The sequence below is a fragment of the Trachinotus anak genome, unplaced genomic scaffold (assembly GCF_046630095.1).
Source record: "Trachinotus anak isolate AG129_WGS33_773 ecotype Australia unplaced genomic scaffold, CSIRO_AGI_Tana_v1 ptg000018l, whole genome shotgun sequence".
Taxonomy (NCBI): domain Eukaryota; kingdom Metazoa; phylum Chordata; class Actinopteri; order Carangiformes; family Carangidae; genus Trachinotus; species Trachinotus anak.
Window position 1 is genome coordinate 7,168,704 of NW_027273869.1, and position 22,240 is coordinate 7,190,943.

General features: G+C 40.6%; 1 protein-coding gene across 2 annotated transcripts in view; it reads left to right on the top strand.

Annotated features, from left to right (window-relative positions):
• The first annotated feature begins 223 nt into the window (after window positions 1–223).
• The window catches only part of LOC139635030 (proton myo-inositol cotransporter-like), a 67,744-nt gene continuing 45,727 nt past the window's right edge, over window positions 224–22,240 (top strand). Inside the window, exons 1-4 of one of the 2 annotated variants that reach the window (XM_071501936.1) lie at window positions 224–371; window positions 471–1,047; window positions 12,180–12,339; window positions 13,856–14,064. In XM_071501936.1, coding sequence (XP_071358037.1) covers window positions 501–1,047; window positions 12,180–12,339; window positions 13,856–14,064 — 916 coding nt within the window. In that variant the 5' untranslated portion in view covers window positions 224–371; window positions 471–500. Of the gene's footprint in view, window positions 1,048–12,179; window positions 12,340–13,855; window positions 14,065–22,240 lie in introns of both variants that reach the window. The other variant, XM_071501935.1, reaches the window with a different exon arrangement.

The window sequence follows — 22,240 nt, forward strand, 5'->3', positions numbered from 1 at the left end:
TGACCTTATTAATTTGTGGTGTTTCTATTTTCGAAATGCAATTTTCATGTTTTAATTGAATTGTAGCAGACTATATCCTCATCATAACTGATCCACTCTCTCCACTCCAGCATCCAGCTTCCAAAACAATACTTCTTTGCGTCATGCCGACGCTGGTAGTGACGAACTGGTCCACTACACTCCTCCTATCTTACCTTTCCTCCCCAGTCCTCTTCAACTCTCCCATCAGGACCACAGGGATGTGATACACTGACACACACAAGGCTGCAGAGCAACTTTATTAAGTAGCCAGCGTTATATTTGGGAGGGGGGTTTGGAAAACCAACTTGGCAGCAACTTCAGACTGAAGGGGGGGTAAATTAGTTAAGTGGGTGAGTGTGTTTTGGTTTTCTTTTTTTTTTTTTCTTTTTAAGCAGTAAATACAACTCAGCAGCCCTGTCCTGTGTTGTATTTCCCATATGTCGCGGAAGCAAGTCGACCATGACTACAACCTCCGGAGTATGAGCAACCTGATGGGCGAGCGGTGGAAGAAAGTGAACGACGGAGGAGAGCGGAGTCTCATCAAGGCTCCGTCCAGCGCCAGCATCAGCAGCCAGGGCGCCTCCGCCGGAGCTTCCGCCGCCGGTGCCCCAGCAGCAGCAGCAGCAGCAGCAGGAGCATCCTCCTCCTCCACAGGGGACCTAGAGAGGGCTGCCCGCAAGCAGTTCCAGCAGGATGTCACGCCCGGTTTCGTCTATGTCCTGGCCGTCTTCTCCGCCCTGGGTGGCTTCCTGTTCGGCTATGACACCGGGGTGATCTCCGGGGCGATGCTCCTGCTGAAGAGGGAGCTGGACCTGAGCGCCCTGTGGCAGGAGCTGCTCATATCAAGTACTGTGGTGGCGGCTGCCCTGTCTGCCCTGCTGGGCGGCTTCCTCAACGGGCTCTTCGGGCGCAGAGTGTGCATACTGCTGGCCAGCTTCTTCTTCACCGTCGGGGGGATCGTGCTGAGCACCGCTCCCAGCAAAGAGGTGCTGCTGACGGGGAGGCTCATCGTCGGTGTGGGGCTTGGTAAGACATGTGTTGCACATTTTCTCTGTCTCTTCAGTCATGATTAAACTAATAGATGCGTGTTGGAGAATTTCTTCTTTAGTCTTTTACAGCACACATTACAATATGTTAATCCTACATGTAGAAAAGCATGTAAAATATCGCTGAAACTAGTTTTTAATTACATTTTTTAAGACTTCATTGCATTGAGACTGTCACTGAGCTAAAAACAAAGTTTCTCTTCACTGAAAATCAGTGATCAGCACTAATGACAATGTGATACTTTATTGATTTTTACTTCAACATTTGCCCTGCACTCCATCAGAAAGTTCAAAGGTCAGAATCAGCTTGAGTGCCACAGGTCTAAAAGCTTGCTTTTTCCCACAGTGGTTTGGTTTGCTTCTCTCTGTCCTCCCTGTGCCTCTTCCTGCCTCAGGCCTGATATTTGCAATTACTCAGAGCCTCTGATTACACAGCATGGCCCCTCTGCCTGCTCGGGCTGCATGCCACTGGCTGTGGCCACTTGCTGTCTTTATTATTATCCTCATTATGATTATTATTAGACTTGTGTGGGTACCATTAAGTGATAAAGGGAAAAGTCCCTCTGACAAATAAGAGGCGGATGATATCCCAGCATGCCAAAAGGAAGCCAAGATAAACCTACAAAGCACACAGGAGGCTTTTAGTGTCAGTGAGGTTTCATTAGACACTGATGTCAGAGTTAGATTTATCTGATTGGCCTCCCCATCCCTGCTTCCTCCCTTATACACACACACCTTCACACATTCCCTTTCTGCAACTTCCTTCCCCACATGAATATTTTTCACTCTCTGCTTTCTCCTCTCTTGAATCGTCCCTCTCTTTGCACATTCCTCCCTCCGCTCTGTGCACGCTTTTACATGCCATGCCGCCTTTTGATCAGAATTCAATGCACCCCAAATTATTTATAGCAGCTGCTGTTACTCATGAGTCACATCCTCTGTGGAAAGGGCTGTTAAAACTGGCTTTCCAGGCTGAGCCTTGTGTTGATGGCACTCGTCCGCTGCATGCTGCCACCTCCTTTGAGAGTGGTAAGTGCTGTTCTCCGTGATACGCGGAGGACCGGTTTCCCTCGTTAGTCAACCTCTGGGATAAGAAAGGAAGCTTAATTCTCTAATAAACATCCCTGAACAAAGTGAAGAGCTTTGTATTTACTTCCTGTGCAAACTGAGGCCCTTTATTATTGATGTTTGAATCAAGGTGAAGCCCTTTCAGCGCCACTTCTTGTGAAACTGGGATTTTTATGGTGTGATATATGATCCTACCATGCTATAGTTTTGTATATCTGGTGTCAGGAATGTGCAGACTGTTTCTTAGTTGATGTTCCACCAGGTGTGAAGGTGTGAGAGTATTACTGCTAATTAAAATTCTTCTATCAACATCTAATTAGGATTGCCTAAATGATTTTTCAATGCATTTGGATGCAGTGATTTTTTTGGGGGGCTATAACCCTCATTCTAATTAAGAGAGCCTGAATGTGATTTTTAGGAACTTTTTTTTTGTCTGTGGTTGTCGGCTGATTGACAGGACGTGCTGATCTGAAAACACTCAACAACTGAAACTTTGATGAAGCTAAATTAAAGCTTCGTGTTTCCTGTGATGGATTATACAGCTTAGGTCAGTTTCAAGTCTTTGTGATGAAGATGGTTTTCTCCCTGAACATGAATGGAGCATATCAGCCATTGATAAGGCTTGTGAATAGTGAAAAATTAGCCCTATTATCACTCTGCATGTTACCCCATTGAAAAAACCTCACAAAACACATATTAGTTTCCTTTTATACTGAAACAGTTCTTAAGCAAGGCATAGTTTTGTAAAGGCAATAATTCTGGCTGCTCTCTTCTCCCTTATTTCCCCTGTGCTGTATTCTCATTCTTCAAACTTATTTTTTTCAGTACAATCAATTACAGCAGTTACAGGCGATTTTACAGAAACAAAATTGACTCCTGGTGGAGAGGGGGTTCACTTTTTCTGACGAAGACAAATAGAATGTGTAATTTGGAGTAGTTAAAATAGTAAATTAGACCGATACCTCTGAATCTGCCTACGCCTTGAATCCTATCCGTCATGTCCTCTTCCACTTACCATCCACTTATCTTTTTGGCACACATTTGCACATAAAGCACCGGAATGAAACCATAGTTTACTTGTCATGGGGAGTACTACTCTGCCTGTGAAACCTGTTGGATAATGTCTTCTGTGGCTCTGGAGAAGCTTGATGTAGCCAGCAAGCTTGACATATTGACGATAAAAGCTTATTGCAGATATGTCTGTATTGGTGTATATGTCGGCCAATATATAGTTTGTCCACCAAAGAGCTCTGACATGTTGAAGTTTGAATTGTCCCACTCAGCATGTAGCATTTGTCACAGTTTAATAATAAAGCGTAAGATATCACCTCAGAGATTTGATATCAATATTGGTATTGGCCTCAAATATCCAGTATCTGGCAGTAGAAGACGTGGTTAATAGAAACTCCAGGTAGATAAACATTTACTATTTTCCTTACTCAAAATAAAACTCAAAAATATTTTCTGCTTTTCTCTGTTTTATGTCACTGAAAATTGCAGTTGCTGTACACTTTGCGTGAGAGTTGTTGTGTTCAATCTTCAATTTTCAACACAGGGAACATTTAACAAATACAAAAATAAATTTTTTTTTCAGAACTCTCTTTTCGGTCACGACAAAGAAAAAAAAAAAAATAAAAACAACGGTTTTTAGGAGTCACTGTCAACTTTGCAGAATATTTGTCTACCTGTTGTTGGTGGAAACACTGATTATTCTGAAGTGCACATAATTAATGGACAGTCATTAATGACTAGTTTTTTTACAGAGATTGCAGCCGATCAAAAGCCAGTTGAGAGATTAAGTTGAGAGACCTGTCCTAAAAATATACTCTGATATTAACACAAACAATCATAACAATAATGCCAGTCCAGTGTTGTCCAATTTTGTAGTTGTTTACATTAACAATTTTAAAAGATCTGAATGTAAAAGATAATAGGTGAAGAAATAATGTTGCCTTTTGCCAAATGAACACGCGAAATAAGGATTGAAAATAATGGCATCATTCACACACACGAACTCTGATTGCTAATATAAGGAGGAAACTAATCACCTGGGTCATCTCAGCTGTTACATTATAAGTGGCTGTTTCATCATACCTACCTCCTCCCCTTCTGCCATCAAAATCTGTTTCCATACAGTGATCTTCATTACACAAGCATGCATGAGCCAGGCCCTGATAGGTAATGAAACACATTCTGGCACCACAATTAGCCGCTTGAGACACTAATAAGGCAACATTTTTCATTGCATGCAATTATTCCGGCCTGTCACCTGCACACTCACAATAACATGACCGCCGGTTCTCAGGGAAGCCAATTGTTTAGCATTTCTGAGCTGAACTCACCAAAAAGGTCATCGGAGCTGTTTGTCAGACCAGGAAAGGCCATTCACCACCATGCCCTGCCTCCCTGTATTTCTACCCATAAGCCTCTGGTATGTCTGCTCCTGGCCAGTTATTGTTAAGCTGACCTTTGCCTGAGTGAATGGACTGTTGTGTGATGTGAGCTGTTGTTAGTCTGAGCAGACAGACAATATTGAACCAGACTGTCAGGATTGACAAGGATTTATTACTTGACTTGACAATTGCAATCAAATTTAAGAGGGTTGTTTTTTTTGCTGCACAGGGTATTTGCGGAGAGATGTCTCAATCTTAAAGGAGACGTCGACTCTTGTCAGCGATCGTGGATGTGTCATTTTCCATGAGTTATTTTACAGTAAGCACAGTAATTTACTCAACAAAACCTTCTCTACATCCACCTCAGTTAGTGATTTCCAGACTGCCTTTAGACAGCACCCTCTTACTCAACACTCAGACTGAACATTATCTTCATGTAATGGCATTTCTCCATTCAGATATGCTAAAGAAGGTTGTTGAAAGTCTTTTGTTGGATGACAGACACACACATTAATGTTGTAATCCCTAATATTTTAATCCTGGTCAATTGGGAAGCACCCATGGTTGCCGTGGTAACAGCAAGTGCAGGGAGTGCTATTACAGCAGCGGTCTGACTGGGCTGGGGCTAGCTGGTTAGCATGCTAACTTCAGTAGAGGAAAAGAAGCGACAGAAATACTGTCATTGCTTTCAACTGTTGGACACAGCTCTTGGAGAGGAAAGGAATGATTTGTTGCTGAACTCGTTATGCTCCTTCGAGACAGCTGTTAATGCTAACGCTGGCTATGTAGCGATAGCAAAACTTACTAATAGCTCCTTTAAAAAAAATGTATTTATTGCATTCAAATTACAGTGATAAGGGACTATTTTGTTAAAAGTAAATATAGGTAAAATGATAGAGTTTTAACAGGACAGTTGTGTTATTTGCTTCACTGTTCGCCTCCCTACAGTACAAGCTAACATGGCTAACGTAGCTATCATAACTTTTCCCACGGATGACTTTGATTGTTCCCACCTGTCATGCGACGCTCAGCATTAAATGTTGTAATGGTGCTTCACGAGTTTTTCTCCAAAAACAACTAATTGTGTGTGAGCTCTGTGTGTGGTGAAGAGTTAAATGCGTTTTACAATGCATTTTCTTCTTAAAAGAAATCTGCTCTGATGCCTGCAGCTTAGTCATAGTCCATTCGCTCACACGTAAACACACATATGCCCAAACAAAACCACACACTCACCCTCGCAGTGTGTGTATAGTCATGTTTTCTGGCTATATTATCTCGTAGTTGCAAATGCTGAATTGTTTTGTCCTGAAGAGTCTGCATTAGAATAGTGCTCTTAATTACACTGGGTTAACATTTAATTACTACCTGGAGGTTTGCTAATTAATTGGTTGGTTTGTATAATTGAGTCACAGTTCTTGCACTAACTAGGTGGAGGATGCAAAGACTTAATGAAGAGTTTGTTTATGTGCACATTATTGTTGGAACTGCATCACAACTGTCAGTTGTTTAGGCAATGAGTTGTTTTTAACTTGATATTTGTGCATTTTCAGTACTGTATTTTTTTCCCAAAATGGTTTTATGAGAACAAAAAGTCACAGAATTTTTTCTGACGAATCTCTGAAGTGAAGTTAGGGCATATTATGTGATAATATGTCATTAGAGAAACAAATTTCTTGTCAAAATCCAACATGAAATTAGGCAAACACTACTGAAATGAATTAATAAAGGACACAAGCTCTCCTGCTTTTACCACTGAATTTAATCATCACTCACACCCATTTGAAAATCAACAGCAGCTCTCTCTTGTCCTCAGTTGGCATTTTCAAGGATCCTCTATTAGTCTCTGATTAGCTTCCTCCATCTCAACAAGCTAGATAGCACCAGAAAATGTCCTGTCTGTGTCTCTACTACATCACAGTGATGGAGGGTCTATTGAAGTATCTCCCTCGTCCTCTGATCAAGCTTTGTGCTTTGTGCCCAGAGGCTGCCTTCACAAGACCAGACAGATCCTTTGTTTAAGTGTGCTGTGCTGCTTTAAGCCCGAGCCTGACCAGACGATGACTTTAGAGTCGAGTCTTATTGTGTGTGTGTGTGTGTGTGTGTGTGTGTGTGTGTGTGTGTGTGTGTGCTGGGAGCTGTCCCTGGTGCTGAAAAGAGAGCTCATTAATGAGAAAGGGAACACAGGGCGACTGTGTTTGTAAGGGATTCACACTCAAGCAAGTGAAGAAATGTATGTAGCCTTCATTTGAGGTCATTCTCCTTGTTTTCAGCAGCTTCGGTGGAGAACTCCAGAGGAATATGAATACTTGAGATGGCTCCACTTGTATCTAAATAATGCTATTTAGATACAAGTGTCCTCGATGCAATAATACAGGCCAAGAGCGACTCGCATCGAATCTCGTTTACGTTTCTGAGCTCTTGCTATTTAATCAAAGTACAGTTCTATGCAGAAAATGGCATATTTTATCTTTTAGATTTGTGCCAATGATCAACATCATACACTACAATCAGACAACAACAACAGACAAAAACAACAACAAACATACATAAACTTAAAGGAAAATTCTTAACTTTGCAACTCTGTTGTAAAGATTAGGGAAATGTAACTCTGGCAAAACAATGTATGGGGGCAACAAGATAGCCTCTTGAAGCTCTCCAAATAAGCTTTGGAATAAACAATTTTACTTCAATAACTAAAATATTTTCCCATTGAGTTACACAAAAAGTTACCACAGAAAGCATCCACCTAAATGAGCTATCAAGGCTAATGGATCATGCTAACTTTGCATTTGGGAAACAGACTCTGGTTAAACAACATATATCAGGGCTAAATAAACTTAAGTTTCACTTAAATGATTTGAAACATTTGTTTCTGAGTCTGCCCAGACATAAACACAGAAAGACAGGACAATGATCTTATATTGTGGGCGATCCTACTTTGGCACATGATCCACTTTTCAGATGAATCGTGCAGATCGTGTCATTAATAGGTGCCATATTTGAAGGAGTTTTGTTTTAAAAGTTCAGTCGCTTGCAACCACAGTCCTTGTTCTGCTCTGCCGCCTCAGTGAGCTTGTCGTTGTGGCACATGTACAAATTCACCTGAGCAGAACAAGAACTACTGTCACCATCCAAAAGAAATGTCAAAGCGGCGGAAAGACCAACCAGTCCTTGCTTCTTCTTTTTCTTGGGCAACTCTTCAGCTAGCCAAGCTAACTGTTTAGCTGGCTAACTACAGTAGCATTTGGCATAATTACAAACATTTATCACTTACTGTGTCATATATAGCATAATGCTATCTTAGTAGAGGTAAAAAAATACTGGAAATACGCATCATCATCATCATCAGAAGACGTGATATATGATTATAGCATTAGCATCATTAAAATGAATAAATGCTTTTTAAAAGCCCTTGCAACATAAAATGACTGTGTACCTGGACTCCTAGAGACTCCTTTGCAAAAATACTTAATTTTAGATGGTCAATACACTGAAGCAAAACTATACTTCCAAACTATACTACTTCTTAATGGTATTTGTTTTAATGGACTCACATTTGCTCTGCACCTGCAGAAAGATGTGAAATGGAAATGATCCATTAGTCCATAGATCAGCATCAACATCAGCTGTAGTATCTCACTAACAGGCACACAGGCTGTCTGTAGCAGCAGGCATGTCTCACATGGAGACAAGCTGGTGATGCATATGGCTTAGATAGATATAAAGGATAAAGGAAATAAAGGGACAAGGAGGGAGAACTACCAGAGAGAAGAGGGGGGAGGAAGAGGTCTAGTTGTATGAGGGGAATACAGATAGCGACGTTTACAGCTGATAAAGATCTTGAGGACTTGTTTGTGTTAGGCATGCTGAAATCTGTGCATATGTCTGTGTGTGCATCTGCATAAAATCACACAAGTATACAAACACACAGTCACAATTCAGCTGCCAGATGAATAAGAGGGAAAACAGATTGTGGCTTTGGGTGTTTGCTGTCTCTGCCGATGAATGAATGAAATCTGCTGCTGCTGTGTCGACAGATTTAATCATTACAGTCTAACGTGACACTTGTTCTCATAAACAGTCAAGATCAAGATCAGTCAGTTAAAACTACTTTATTCTAGATCCATCAGTGTAAGTATTTTAATGGGTATTTTTCACAATTTTCTGACATTTAAGAACCCAAATAATGAATCAATCAATAAAAAAATGATCTTCAGATTAACCTATAATCAAAGAAATTATTAGCTGCAGCCACATACTGTATGAACACGAAAGTCTAGGCTATAATTAGTTATTTTGGTGGCCAAGCAGTTACGATTGTTTCAATTTCTTTTTTGAGAAATTATGTTTTTTCTGTGGGGTGGCTGCTTTTAAGCACTATGCCAGATATTCCCTGGATTGTATTAGAGGAAAATTGGATGCGGGACTCAAAGATTACACCCTCTCTCCTCATTGAACTTGCTTGCCTGGCACATAAGCCAAAAGAATGGGTCCACTGCACGTGTGCATTAGTGTTTCGAGGTATCTTTTCAATCTGTAATGGGGTTTTTTTTCTAACTTACTCCCTGAGCAATTATTTTATTTTATTTTGTAACAGTAACAGTTTTACAGACATGTCATGTACTCTGGGGCTTTTTGGGCCACAGGGATTTTTTTGGTTGCAATACCAGAGTGAACAAACTGGCAGTAAGGCTGAGTGGTGGTGCCACATCCAGCTGTCTTAACACATCCACGGAGATTCCCTTCTTATTGGGAATATCACTGACTGTTAGCAGATGATGATGTGATTGGATGTTTTTTTTGTTTTTTGTCTTTTGTTTTTTTTTTAGCAAACTGAACCTTGGGAGTTCTAGTTGACTTCTTTCCTTACATTTTTATGTTTACTGACTTTTTGATCCTTTTTCCATCAACGACAGAAACAAATATATTCTAAACACACATTACACTTTAACGTTATGTGGAAAATGAGCAGGACTTTTACTTCCAAAAATGCTGGACAAAGTGCTTCTTACTTAAAGTTTAAAGAACAAAATAAAGATCAGTTCAGTGCATCTTTTTTTAAAAAGGTTACACATGGCTAGTTAAAATCTACTTAATATAAATATTACTGTTGTCTATGGAAGCCAAGACAGGTCATACTCACAATTTTTTTTTATCCCGTTATCTTGAGATAACAAAGCTTGAGATAACAGGATAATATTTCGAGAAAACAAAAAATTTGTTCGTTCTCTCCTGATAATATTTCGGGTTAACCAACAATCGTTTTCTCCTTATGATATCTCGTTATATCAGGATAACAAAAATGCGTTTTCTCGAGATGTCATTACCTCGAGATAATGAGCTTTGTTACCTTAACATCATAAAAAATATTTGCAAGTATGGTTGCATTTGTTACTAAAACTTGTTATTTTAGTCCTAGCTCTGCCGTAGCCTCTGCCATAGAGGTAATGAGTTTCTCGTCTGTCTTTCAGCAGCATCTCTCAAAAGCTTATGAATGGATTTCCATCTCACTGGTCTGAGCAGACAGGCTTCATGCCAAAGAGCAGTTGATTAGATTTAGGCGGTGATCTGGATCTTGGATTTCCTCCATCAGATGCTAATGCTTTTTTTCAGCCATAACTAAGATAAAGACTTGACTCTAAATCTTCAGGGTGTGTTTGCATGGTCAATAAATCAATTTGGGGGGAAGACATGTATCTCTCGGTGCAGCAGGTTGGAGAACTGGTTTGGGTCTGTGAGTGCCTCTCCTCTGATCATTCAGCACTGAACGCTAGACTAGGCAACAATATGACCACAGGGCTTTGAACCACTTTATCCATGGTGCTGTGTGTCTTTTTTACATAATGTTCTGATGTTAAATGCTCTGTAATGCTGGTGAGGGTGCGTTCCCTTCCCAGTCCTCTCCACCCTCTCTACTGTGGAGGTCTTGTGAAAAAAAAAAAGGAAATAAAGAAAGAAATGCTCCTCTTTCTCGGTTATCGATTTGTCTTCCCAGAGCTGCCACAGTGTGGTGCCCGCTCTGAGACGAGCGCGGCTGGTTTCCCGGTAAGTGGTTTCCATAGCAACAGGTAGCTACGTAGTCATGGCGGCCGATGAGGGCAGGGTGGTGGCAGTAGGGAGGGGAGGGGCAGAGAAGGGAGGTGAAAAGGGGGGTGTACAGACAGCAGTGGTGGACTATTAATAGAGCTTATCAGGAGCCAGCTGCAGAAAGCTGCGGCCTCATGGTGCCTCGTCAGATTCATCCTGGGCAAACACACACTGTTTGCTTTGTGTGTATGTGAGTACACAGGCGTGTGTGTGACTGTATGTGTGTGTTGTTGTGTGACTGAATGGGCGCCAGATCAGACTAGTGCACAACCCATTACTGAGATGAACTATAGTATTTCTCTGTGTATGTTGGGTTTACTTTACATCTGCATGACATCATTTTTGCTGTTGTTCATGTCAGGGTCAAAGGTCAAGGTAATTTTTTGAACAAGAAACTTTGCTAAAGATAATAGAGATACTTTGAATAATTACAAATAGTAATAATGATGCACTCACTTTGGTTTTGTGATTTTAAAGTGACAATTTAGAATTGAGTTATTTTTTTAAATCATTTTCCCAAAGTGATAAAATCTAAGAAGAAGAGTGTAATAGTGACAATGTGGTTTTTCTGACATCAAAAGACAAACAAAAAGTTTCATAAAAATCCTAAAATAGTAATGGTCTTCATTTTTACATGAATAATATATGGGTCTATTTTTTATACTGTATACTTACAACACTACAACAACTATAAGATTGTCATATTCCCTGTTTAGTTAAACATGTGATCATTTGTGGCATAAAGTGTAATTATAATTATACTTAATTTAATTAAATAGGTTAAAGCAGTATTCGTTTTTGGTTGGTTTGGATTTTTAGTTGGTATGGTGACCATGCTATCAGACAGTCTGTCTGCGCGTCCAGCAGACAGGTAGCATCATTAGCAAATATTTAGGGCTGTGTTTCTGGTCGTCTGATGAATGTGAGTCAAAAATTCACTCTGCTTTTAGCTCTCCTTTCCCAAGAGAAATATTTGGCTCTTTAGCTGGTAAATGCTCCATTATGTTCACCAGCTGCTAACTTCCCCTGTCAGCTATTTGGTGCTGGACATACAGAGGGTTTATCATGGCCGTTTATCTGAAAAGAGCTGCCAGCTACAGCCCAAAACAGTGTTGATGAGAGCGTTTAGACCGAATGAAAACAGTTCGGCCATAAAACCAAAACACTTAGCTGAAAGACGCTAAAATGCTATGTAGAGTTAAGAGGAGCACCAAAGTTTGTAATAATTCTCTGAGGGTTTGTCACTACAAGTTACCCCTTTAACATTACACGTTGTCTTTTAATCCATAGTTAAGGTAAAAAATATTGATTATAGCAGCTTTACGGGAGGTTTATTAGCATTGTGTGAGTGTAAAGCTTTGGTCATTATTCATATTCAGCATTTCACATACAGGTCATACAAAATAATGTAAACTTCATGTAACTCTGTATTTCTGCTAAGAGCAAGTTTTGCTACAGCAGCTACTGTGCAGGGCACAACTTACGAGTGCCCATCAGAAATGTGTTAAATAACCTGCTGTTTACCCTGCTGACCATTACCTCTTCCTCTGCCCCCACTGTGCAGGTATTGCCTCTATGACAGTGCCCGTGTACATCGCAGAGGCCTCTCCGCCCCACCTCAGGGGTCAGCTGGTGACCGTTAACACCCTCTTCATCACTGGGGGACAGTTCACTGCCAGCCTCATCGATGGCGCCTTCAGCTACCTGCAGCGCGACGGGTGGAGGTCAGACACACATTTCACACACATGTACACAGAATGTGAAGTTATGATTCAGGTCAAAAAGCATCTTATATATTCAGCTACATGTATTACTCTTACATGGAAATTGTATAAGGACAGCCGCTGTTAAAAGGCTGAAAGGAATCCCATCTCCCTATACGATGGTTGTATGGTTAGATAAGATATTAGAGTCTTTTCTCTGGGTTCTTATCATATCAAATGCCAGAAAAAAGTCATTCTGGCTCACTTCAAATGTCAACACATGCATGGGTCATCCCCTAACATTTGAAGAGAGCAGCCGTACTGTAAGTTTGAAAGATACAGTATGCTTCTTTCTCGGCTGTCATTCACCTGTTACCTTCTTACCGACTCTTTCCTGCTTCTGTTTGCGTCCTGTCCTGCTGTCACATGCAGATTTAAAGCCTCCGGGGTGTTTGAATATTGAGCTGTGAGATACTGTAGATAAGAATTGTCCTTTTCGCAAGGATTTGCTTCAACTGCAGTTCTGACGGAGGCAGTGGAAATCGTTTCGAAGCTGTGAGATTGGTGTGATTCATACATGGTAATGGCTTTTTGGAGACACTTATTGAGTTTAGAGTGTGAGCGGGTTGATGTCTTTGCCTCTGCAACAGAAGAATGGCCTTAAATATCTGGTAGTTCACTTCAGTAAAGATATATTTTTTTGCACTCTTTGGAGTATTGTAATGTTTGAAAAACTGAGTTTGTATAAAGGAACAACCTGCTTCTTCTCCATTTATTCTCCTCTCTCGGTCTCTGACAGTTTATCATTATCGCAGTCTTTTTCTCCCTCGTTCACCTCTCTCATACTTGCCTATTCCTTCCTTCCAAATAATTTTTGGGACTTTCAGGGTGACCCTTTTACAGAACGAGTTGAACCCTGATTGTGTGCATGAGTGGATACAGAGAGGCAATTTTCCTCTCAACATAATGATCCAGTGTATCAGTGCTATTGTTTGGCTAATGTTGTAGTCTCAGTTTGCTGTCAGAAATGCAACTGTTAAACATGAGGTCAATGAGTATGTTTATACATGCACTAATGGTTATATTTTCACTTTAGCCCTATGGATCATGATCATCAAAGTTAATATTTTGCACCATATTACTAGTAACTAATGTACAGGTTTAAATCCACTTGTTATAATATTTAATCTGTTGTGTTCAGGGTTGAGATTTAATGCTAAATGTAAATGTTAAGGCTATTTTAAGCAGAATAAGCTAAGTAAAGCCTTGACATTTCCCCCAGTCTTTAATTTTAATGACCTGAACCACCTGATGCGTGCTGACAAATAGCTCAACATAAATGGAATACATGAGGTAACATTTGTGGATCATATTTCTGCTACAAAATCAGATTTGCATGGCATACCCCAGATTACAAAAAATTGTAATTAGCTAAAAAAAAAAAAAAAACCAACCTCAGAATAGCTGGTTCCTGTGATCATAATCTGATTCTTGATTCCATGCGTTCTCTCCCTCCCGCTCCTCTCCACCTCTTCAGGTACATGTTGGGTCTGTCGGTGCTCCCCGCCATGCTCCAGTTCATGGGATTCCTGTTCCTGCCGGAGAGCCCTCGCTGGCTGATCCAGCGCGGGCTGACCCAGAAGGCCCGCCGCGTGCTCAGTCAGATCCGAGGCAACCAGAACATCGACGAGGAGTACGACAGCATCAAGAACAGCATCGAGGAGGAGGAGAAGGACAGCGGAGGAGGTGAGCGGACAGAGAGGGAAGGAGTGGTTCAGGGGGGTTGGCAGTGAGGCTGAAGAGGAAAAAAAAGGCTTCATGTACTAATCTTTACATATGTTAAAACAGAACCTGCACAGCTGCCTGTGCTGCAGGTGGTTGTTGTCCTCTATTGTTTGTTTCAGTTCAGCAAGTTGTAACTGGTGTTTACAGGAAGTGCAGTTTAATAATTCAGCAAACATTTGAGCAGCTTCCTCAGATCCTGACTTATGACTCAGATCCTACTGATCCTCTGTCAAAAGGGACGATGTCTTACTTTTAACTAAAGGTCAGCGCTGCAAATACAGTGTTTCCTGTGACTGCTTCAGAATAAAAGTGACCCAGTGTTCCCATTCGAAGCTGCAGCAGTATGAAATGTTGGGATTGCATTAGCAGTCACTACATACAGCTCTGATACAGCGTCAGAGCTTGTGCTGGATGCACTGCTTCCTGTGAATCCCTCGTGTGTGTGTGAAAGCAACTTCAGTCCAGTGTGGGAACGTCAGACTCTGCCACTAACAATTCAAACTATTGTATAGAGAAGTGATTACTGTAAATACATTGGATGGCTCTTCCTGAAGAAATGCAGACGATAAATAGAACAGTTTGATAAAATAGTTAAATTAAAACATGTGACATGAACAGATTTAGAATATTTTATTGTCATGTCAAAACCCTTTGCAAGACCCCGACTGTGCCTTAATTTAGCTCAGGTGTGGTTGAAGAGAAAAAATACTAATCCATAAATAAGATATTAAAGTGTCAGGTGGAGTTGTAAAAATTATTTAAGGCTAAATTAAAGCTGCATCATCATCATTTTCTAGACGGGTCATGACTTAAAGTACAAATCATTGGTTCAGAGGTAAGTGCTTCAGGTTAGAGGTCAGTCATTATCACTGTGCTGGCTTTATTAAGGAGTGGAACAATAGATGAGCTCCTCCACAGCTAAAGATGTGGGAGTGAAGGGATGAGTGGAAATAACTGGCTCGTATTATTAACACCTCACAGCTGACAGAGACAGGACCCTGGGCCCTGAAGGCAGCAGGCTCCTTTTCAGTCACTTTGATTTCCTCAGTGAGGCTGATTAGACAGTTCCTGCTCTCCTCCTGCTGTGTGATGGAAGTCTTTCCTACCGAAGCAACACTAAGTCTCTCAGTTGCTCTGGAACATCCTGTTGACTCGTGGGGTGATGGTGACCTGTCAGTCAAACAGCGTGAGCTGTACTGTGGCGACTGTAGTTTCAGTCTGTGCAAGATAACTCAAGAAATCACAACTGCAACTGCCAGAAATGTTTCCTCACACATCAGCAGGTGTTACTAGCAACATGTTGTAGAGTTTTTACTGAACAGGAGTTTTTGTGTCATCAGAGATTACTGCTCTAAACTGAAATATTTTCAAGTACAAGACCCACCCCCAGCGTTACATCACCTCGGCTTTCAACAAGGTTAGTCAGCTCTGTAAATAGAGGCCTCTGGTAGAAAGGCAACTGAACAGACAGATGAGGATGTTAATGTGATAGAGCAAACAGAAATTTATTTCTTCAAGGCCATTTATTGTGTGAGCTGACTGTTCCCAGACCACATGGATGCTGCTGTTTGATATGAGGCTTTGCCAGCGTGGGCAGAGGGTTGTTAGAATGACGGCTGATCGAGCTTTATTAGCTAATACTGCTGTTTCGTTACAAACGTGTGATTTTCTGTGTTCAGTGGCTGCGTGTGTGTGTTGCACACTCTTCTCAGAGCCTGCAAATCTTTACCCAACCTCTAATCTGTTTTCAATCTTTGTTCAAACCAATCTAAGAAAGCACTCTCTAAGACACAAATGCACACACACATACGAGCATAAACGGCAGATAAATAGTATGATAAAACTGTGACTAAATACTAAAATAGTATTTAGTCACAGTTTTAGTGTGTGTGTGTGTGCGCGCGTGCGCGCGAGAGGCACAATTAAACCCACAAACAAAGAGACATTATGCACAATCACATGCCGAGAGCGTATGGTGTCATAATTGCTGCAGTGATGTGAATTTAAATTCGATCCCAAAATCTTTCTTTGTCTTACATTCACTCCTTGCGACCCCCCCTGTTGTTTACAGGGACAATGAACATTGATAAGCTTCACTGTACATGTGCCAGTGTTTCCTCAAAGGCTCATTTTGAACTACAAAAAGTCAGTAGGAAATGTTTGTATGGTGATTTATTTGCTTTTAGCCTTTGTAAAATAAAGTGTAAGGAATGGATTCATTTGATTGATTTGATTGTGCAGCAGCTCTATGTATAAGTTACAAACTTTAGCATCTATTGCAAACTAGCTTCCCACCTACAGTAGCGATCGAACTTTGCATTTCTCCCAAGACCAAGCAGCATTTCATGAGCAAACTGCACTTTGTGAGATTACAGTTTACATCAAAGTAATAATTGTCAACTTTTTTTGTTTTAACTTATCATTATGAATTATCTTGAATGCACAATGTAATAGCTATAGAATAATGACACTATCTGCGATCTGATTGGATCACTATAAGCCTTGCTTTTACTATGCAATTCTGTCTGACAACAGGGATGAAATTTTGCAGCTTGAGGAAGGAAGGAGGAAAGGAGGAAGCAAGGACCGCGGTCAAAACAGGAAGAGGATAGTGCTTTTGCGTTTCCCGGTAGCTATCGGTAGCTTTCCCTAGGTAGTGGAAATGGTAGAGGCCCGTTGACAGAGGCGAAGAGAGAAAGTGACAGAAACCGAGTGAAGCTTGGTAGAGAGAGCTATGGTCGGTTTATTTGACGACCTACAAGCCATTGATATAAAATATGGTTCTTCTCATAGTATTCCAGTTTCTCAATAGTACGTTTGTTGTGAAAGGCTTAATTGGCCATTACTTCCATGCGTGAAAATCAAAGTGATAGTGGTTTTTTTTGTTTTATAGCTTACAGAGCTTATTGTTTGTTTCAGCCTGACTGCAGTGAGAGCCCTGAGAGTAATGGAGGGGAAAAGAGATGATAGAGGATAATTAACAGTCAAGAGAAGACAAGTGGGCAAAAGACTGAAAGAAGCGTAAAAGAAGGGTGGATGAGAGGAGGAGAGGAGAGGAGATTGGATTCATCCTGCGGCTAATCAACCTTGACAACAGATGACACCATAACTCTGGAAGGTGTGGCATGCATGGATCCCATGGGTCCGTGTGGTGTGCAGTGAAGAGCAGCCTTTATCACACATCACAGTCACATAATCACACGCTGATGTATAAAAACACACACTCACACAGGCAGCGGAGTCTCCCTCTTGTGGGACTTTTGGTGAATCCAGCAGTTTTATTTTCATTTCAGTGTCTCTCCCCGTCGTCGCGGTAACTCTCCCCTGCAGTCATCCTCAGTTATTGTGTACAAGCAGAGACATAACAGGAAGGTTTCTCCCGCTGTCTGCTTGTTATCTTGTAGCTGGTAAACACTAGGATTCAATGTGAAATGAGGAATGGGCCCAGTGTCCAGACTTGGGACCTGGGAATGTTGTTGTTTCACTTGAGGTTGTTTCACATTTTGGTTTCAATCTAATTCCAATCAAGAAATTTCCTGAGGAGAGGTTGCCATCAGTCTGTATACAGCGCATCTTTCATTTGGTTTTGGTTGGGAGGAGGATGATGGAGGTGGATGATTGAATTGGCAGCATGCCCATGGCACATTAATTGCAAACTTACCAAATGAGTTCTGTAATGACCGTTGCTTTTTACTGAACACTGAAAGAACAAGTCATTCTGTTTAACCTACTAATGGAAAGTACATATGTGTAGAGAAACACAGAGAAAACAAAATATCACACCAAATTAAAAGACTTTTTAATTGAATCCAAAAAATTACAAAACTTACATCTCAAAATAAATCTATACAAAATATAATGATAATATAGAAATATCTGTAATATTAAAACTATTGTAAACAACATTTAAAGGAAAAATATTTGGCTTAGCAGTATCATTATACACAATATCAACAATCCCCTGGCATTCCCACTTTTCTTTAATAACTGCATCAATGTGGATGTAAAAAAAAAGCTCAGAATCAATAATAGTATCAAAGTATTTCATTGAATCAATTTGTGATATTAAAGATGCATCACTGCATGTAATTGAAAGTGTATTTGAGGATCTTTTGATTTTCTGTTTGGTGTTATGAAGCAGAGAACAAAGATTTATTTCATTAGGAAACAGCTTGTTGCCATTAAACCAGCGCTGTATAGTTTAAAAATCATAATGAATCAAATAATGAATTTATATTTTTTAAATCTCTCTCTTTAAATCTCTCTTCAACTTTTATTTTGGAGGCATAAATGCAATCAGAGAGAACACATATTAACAGTATAGCTTCAACATTATCATCCAACTTACTGCACTTCTGTCAGTCTGACGAGTTTTAATTTGTCAGCTCATTCTGCAAAACTCTTGTAGTCTGAGATTAATATAAGGAGGGTTTTTTAGACTTTTAACCTGTCTAACTTTGCAAGGAAACAGCCAGAAAGGGCAGACAGTGCATGACACAACGTTGTTTGACCTTTTTAATTTAGTTCCACCTCTCCACAGAACTAAAAACCAGTGCTGCTTATGTCTTCCCTCCCTGTCTTTCCTCTTCTAAGTTCACTGCAGTTCTTTTCTTTTTGTTTTTTCAAACTCTCATCTTTGTCAAGATCCATTGTAGTACTGTTTGGTAAAAAAAAACAACCACAAAAAGGAACAGCTCATGTTTCGTCTTTGCTTTTGTGAGGCCTGAAGGTCTCATGACTAAATCCAAAGTGAATGTGTTTAATGTGTGTCCACCATCTGTGCCGTATCATTTCGTGGCTGCACCACTAGTACGTTTGCAATTTACATGCTCTTTTTAGGGCTGATATATGACCTAGAAACCAGCTGTCGTCGAGCAACCAGACAGACAAGCAGACAGACACGCAGAAGGAGAGGACAGAGAGATTGATAGACAGACAGATGCAGTGAGAATTAACTGAAAAAAAAGACTCTTTCGTGGGTTCAAAATTTAAAGTTCCTCTCCAGACATGTTTCAAACTATGTAAAAATACTCAGCTATGATTAATATTTGGTTTAACATGGTTTTCCCTCATGAAAAGTTAAACATAAAAGTAAAAACTGGGGCTGAGAGCACATCTAAGTTTACTTCTTAATTGAGAAAGTCTGGATCAGGCCCTGTGTCCCGCCCACCACCATTGCTTGTGCCAGGTTGACACTTAAAAGACCAGTGAGTATCAAGATGGTTAGAGGAGGAAACATCAGAGAGACTCAGCCACAGAGTCTTGGGTTTATTTTGCCTGACCCCTTGACTCCACAAGTCGACAGGATTGGTTCCTTAGGTATGTGACATAAATCCCTGGCTTTCTGAATCTGTTTTTACGAGACGGTCATTAGTTCACCGCAGTTCCAGGGTAGAAATACTCAGTCATGGTGTTGCCTGCTTATTTCGCCCATCGTACGTCTTGAGGGGGTCTTCAACAAAACGTATTTGGTCACTTAGTCACCTGATTGGCTCACTCACTGTCAGATGACATCAAACACACACCTTATTGATCCAGGAGACTCTTTAGATTAAGTTCATGGCACCAGAATAGTGTGTCAAAAATCTTCAGTGATTCTTCTTCTCAGCTTATCGTGTTGAATACACTTTAATGTAATGTGGTGAATTTGACTTAAAATGTTACAATTTACTATATTGTTCACTAAGCATACCTAAATCACAAAGCAGAAGTTTATTTAGCAAGTTAACTAACATTGAGCAAGCATTTCAGCCCAGAGAGCTTCTTTGCACTTGAATTAAAGTTTTTATAGAACGAAATGATACAAACCTTTGGACAAAACGCCAGGGGAGAGAAGCTGTAGAATGTCCCAGCTAGCTAGTGTGTGTCGACAGTAGTCCACCAACCAGCCTGGCGAGTAGTCAATGCGTTACGAGAAGACAGAAGAATGCAGTGAATAGGAAATAAGGTGTTTTTTTGTGTGTGCCGTGTAAAGCAGCTTGTGTTAATGACATTAAAGGTTGTAAGGTACTGTAAAGGCATAAAGTAGAGTATAGTAGAGTTTAACAAATAGCAGGCCCTCTATCAACTTGTCTTTGTTGGCCTTTAAAGTTCTGCTGTTACTCTGTGGTCTGGGTTTCTCACAGAAACCTGGTTCACTCCACAAACCCCATAATTAACCTTTTCCTCTGAGTTATCTGGTCCTTTGGTTTGAAATCCTTCTCTGTGATTGGCCCTTGGCCCTTCTGACTTGTGCTCAGTAGCTTCACTACAAAGATGTAGATGTTTAGCTGTAACCTTGTAGCGTGTGTGTGTGTGTGTGTGTGTGTGTGTGTGTGTGTGTGTGTGTGTGTGTGTCTGTGTGTGTGTGTTCTCACCTGGAAAAACAAAGGCACCCCTTGCCCCTTCAGTGACATGTCGGTTACCATGGAAACAACACTTCTCACTTTCCCTCTTCCTCTCTCCTCCAATGTCACAGTGATTATAGTGTGTATAACCCTCCCATCCTCCCTCACACACACACACACACTTAACATATCATGAATTTCCAAAGGTGCAAAAGGCCCAGTGGTCAGAAAGCTGATAATGATAAAGGCATTATTATAGCACACAGCCCTGCACATAATATCACCTTGCTACCGTCACCCCCTGTCAAAGTCCTATTTAAGGCACATTTTCTATGCAATGCAAGTTTCAAATATGTATGTTGACATTTGCTTAGTAGAAACAAAAATCTACTCAGCAGGAGTCAGTATGACATTTAAACCCTAATCAAAAAGCAGCTGCACTGTTGGTAAATAAAAACAAACGTTTCCTATTTTTCTGGACACTGTTTATTACTAATTATTGAATATGAGACAACTCAGTGAGTTTTTACTGCAAATATAACTATGCACTTATGGCGGCCTTAAAGTGATGATTCGGGTTATTTGACGAGGGGTTGTGTGAGGTACTTATCTGCAGTCAGTGTGTTACCTGCAGTAGGTTTGGATCAGTGTGCTCTCAGTTTAGAGAAGCACAGAAGCACAGACGCTGAGTAAGATGAGATGAGAAAAGATATTCCTTTTTAATCCCACAGTGGGGAATATGTAATTTTATTTTAGCTGCTTTAAAAAATGCCCGCAGAAAAAAACTAATATCAGTTGAAGTGGATGCTTTATTTTGAATATTTCCACTGCTTTGTCTTGTCGTCAAACAGCCCTTTTCTTTGAACTACAGTTTGTGAACCATTTAACTACTGTATTGCTATGCACAAGTGCACACTATTACTTCACACATCAGCTGTTTGAGTCAGGGCACTTGCGTGTGTGAATATGGTAGTTCAACAGTTGAAACAGTGTAGTTCCAAAAGAAAAGGCTGATTTATGGCAAGATAAAGTGGTGAAAATATTCAAAATATTGTACACTTAAACTGATATTACTTTTTTTCTGAGGGTATTTTTTAAAGTGGCTAAAATACATTTTTCTGCTGACCCTGTTCGCTGCAGCACATCACGCGGCTTCTGTGCTAGTGCTTCTCTAACTGGGAGTGCGCTGAATAAGGTGCATGCGTTATTGTTGTTTTCATGAATAATCTCAGAGAACAGGGACTGTCTTGTCCTCTTTGGTTACAAGTTATACATGTGGGGCTATGTTTGAAAGGTCCAAAGTGCATGGTTCATTATGAGACTGAGGTGTGACAAATTTAGACGATGAATGAGAAACACTGTGGCAGATTTAAGATTTAGTAAGAAAGAATGCTTCTCTGCAGAGCCTCTTGCATCATGGATGTCCAAGAGACATGGGCCAACACTGTGCAACACACAATATGTCACAAAGAATGTCGCAACCTTCTGTGGGCTGTATTCTTATGTTCCACTTATCCAAACATCTGACGCGCATTTTCAGCACTGCTCAAGTGTAACAGGCACGTTGTACACCTGCCTATGTAGGGACATATTACTCTTTTGCGCTATTAACTTAAAACTTTCCGCTGCCTCAAGATAGCAATGCCTTTGCCATCCTAGGAAAATTGACTTGCGGCAAACTGCTGAATGATGCGCATCAGAGGGGTTGAAAAGTGGGTATAAACAATACCAACAGAAAAATAAGCGGTTATATGACGTGTACCCTGCAGTACACCATTGCTTATGTGGAAGTGATGAAAAGAACGCTAAGC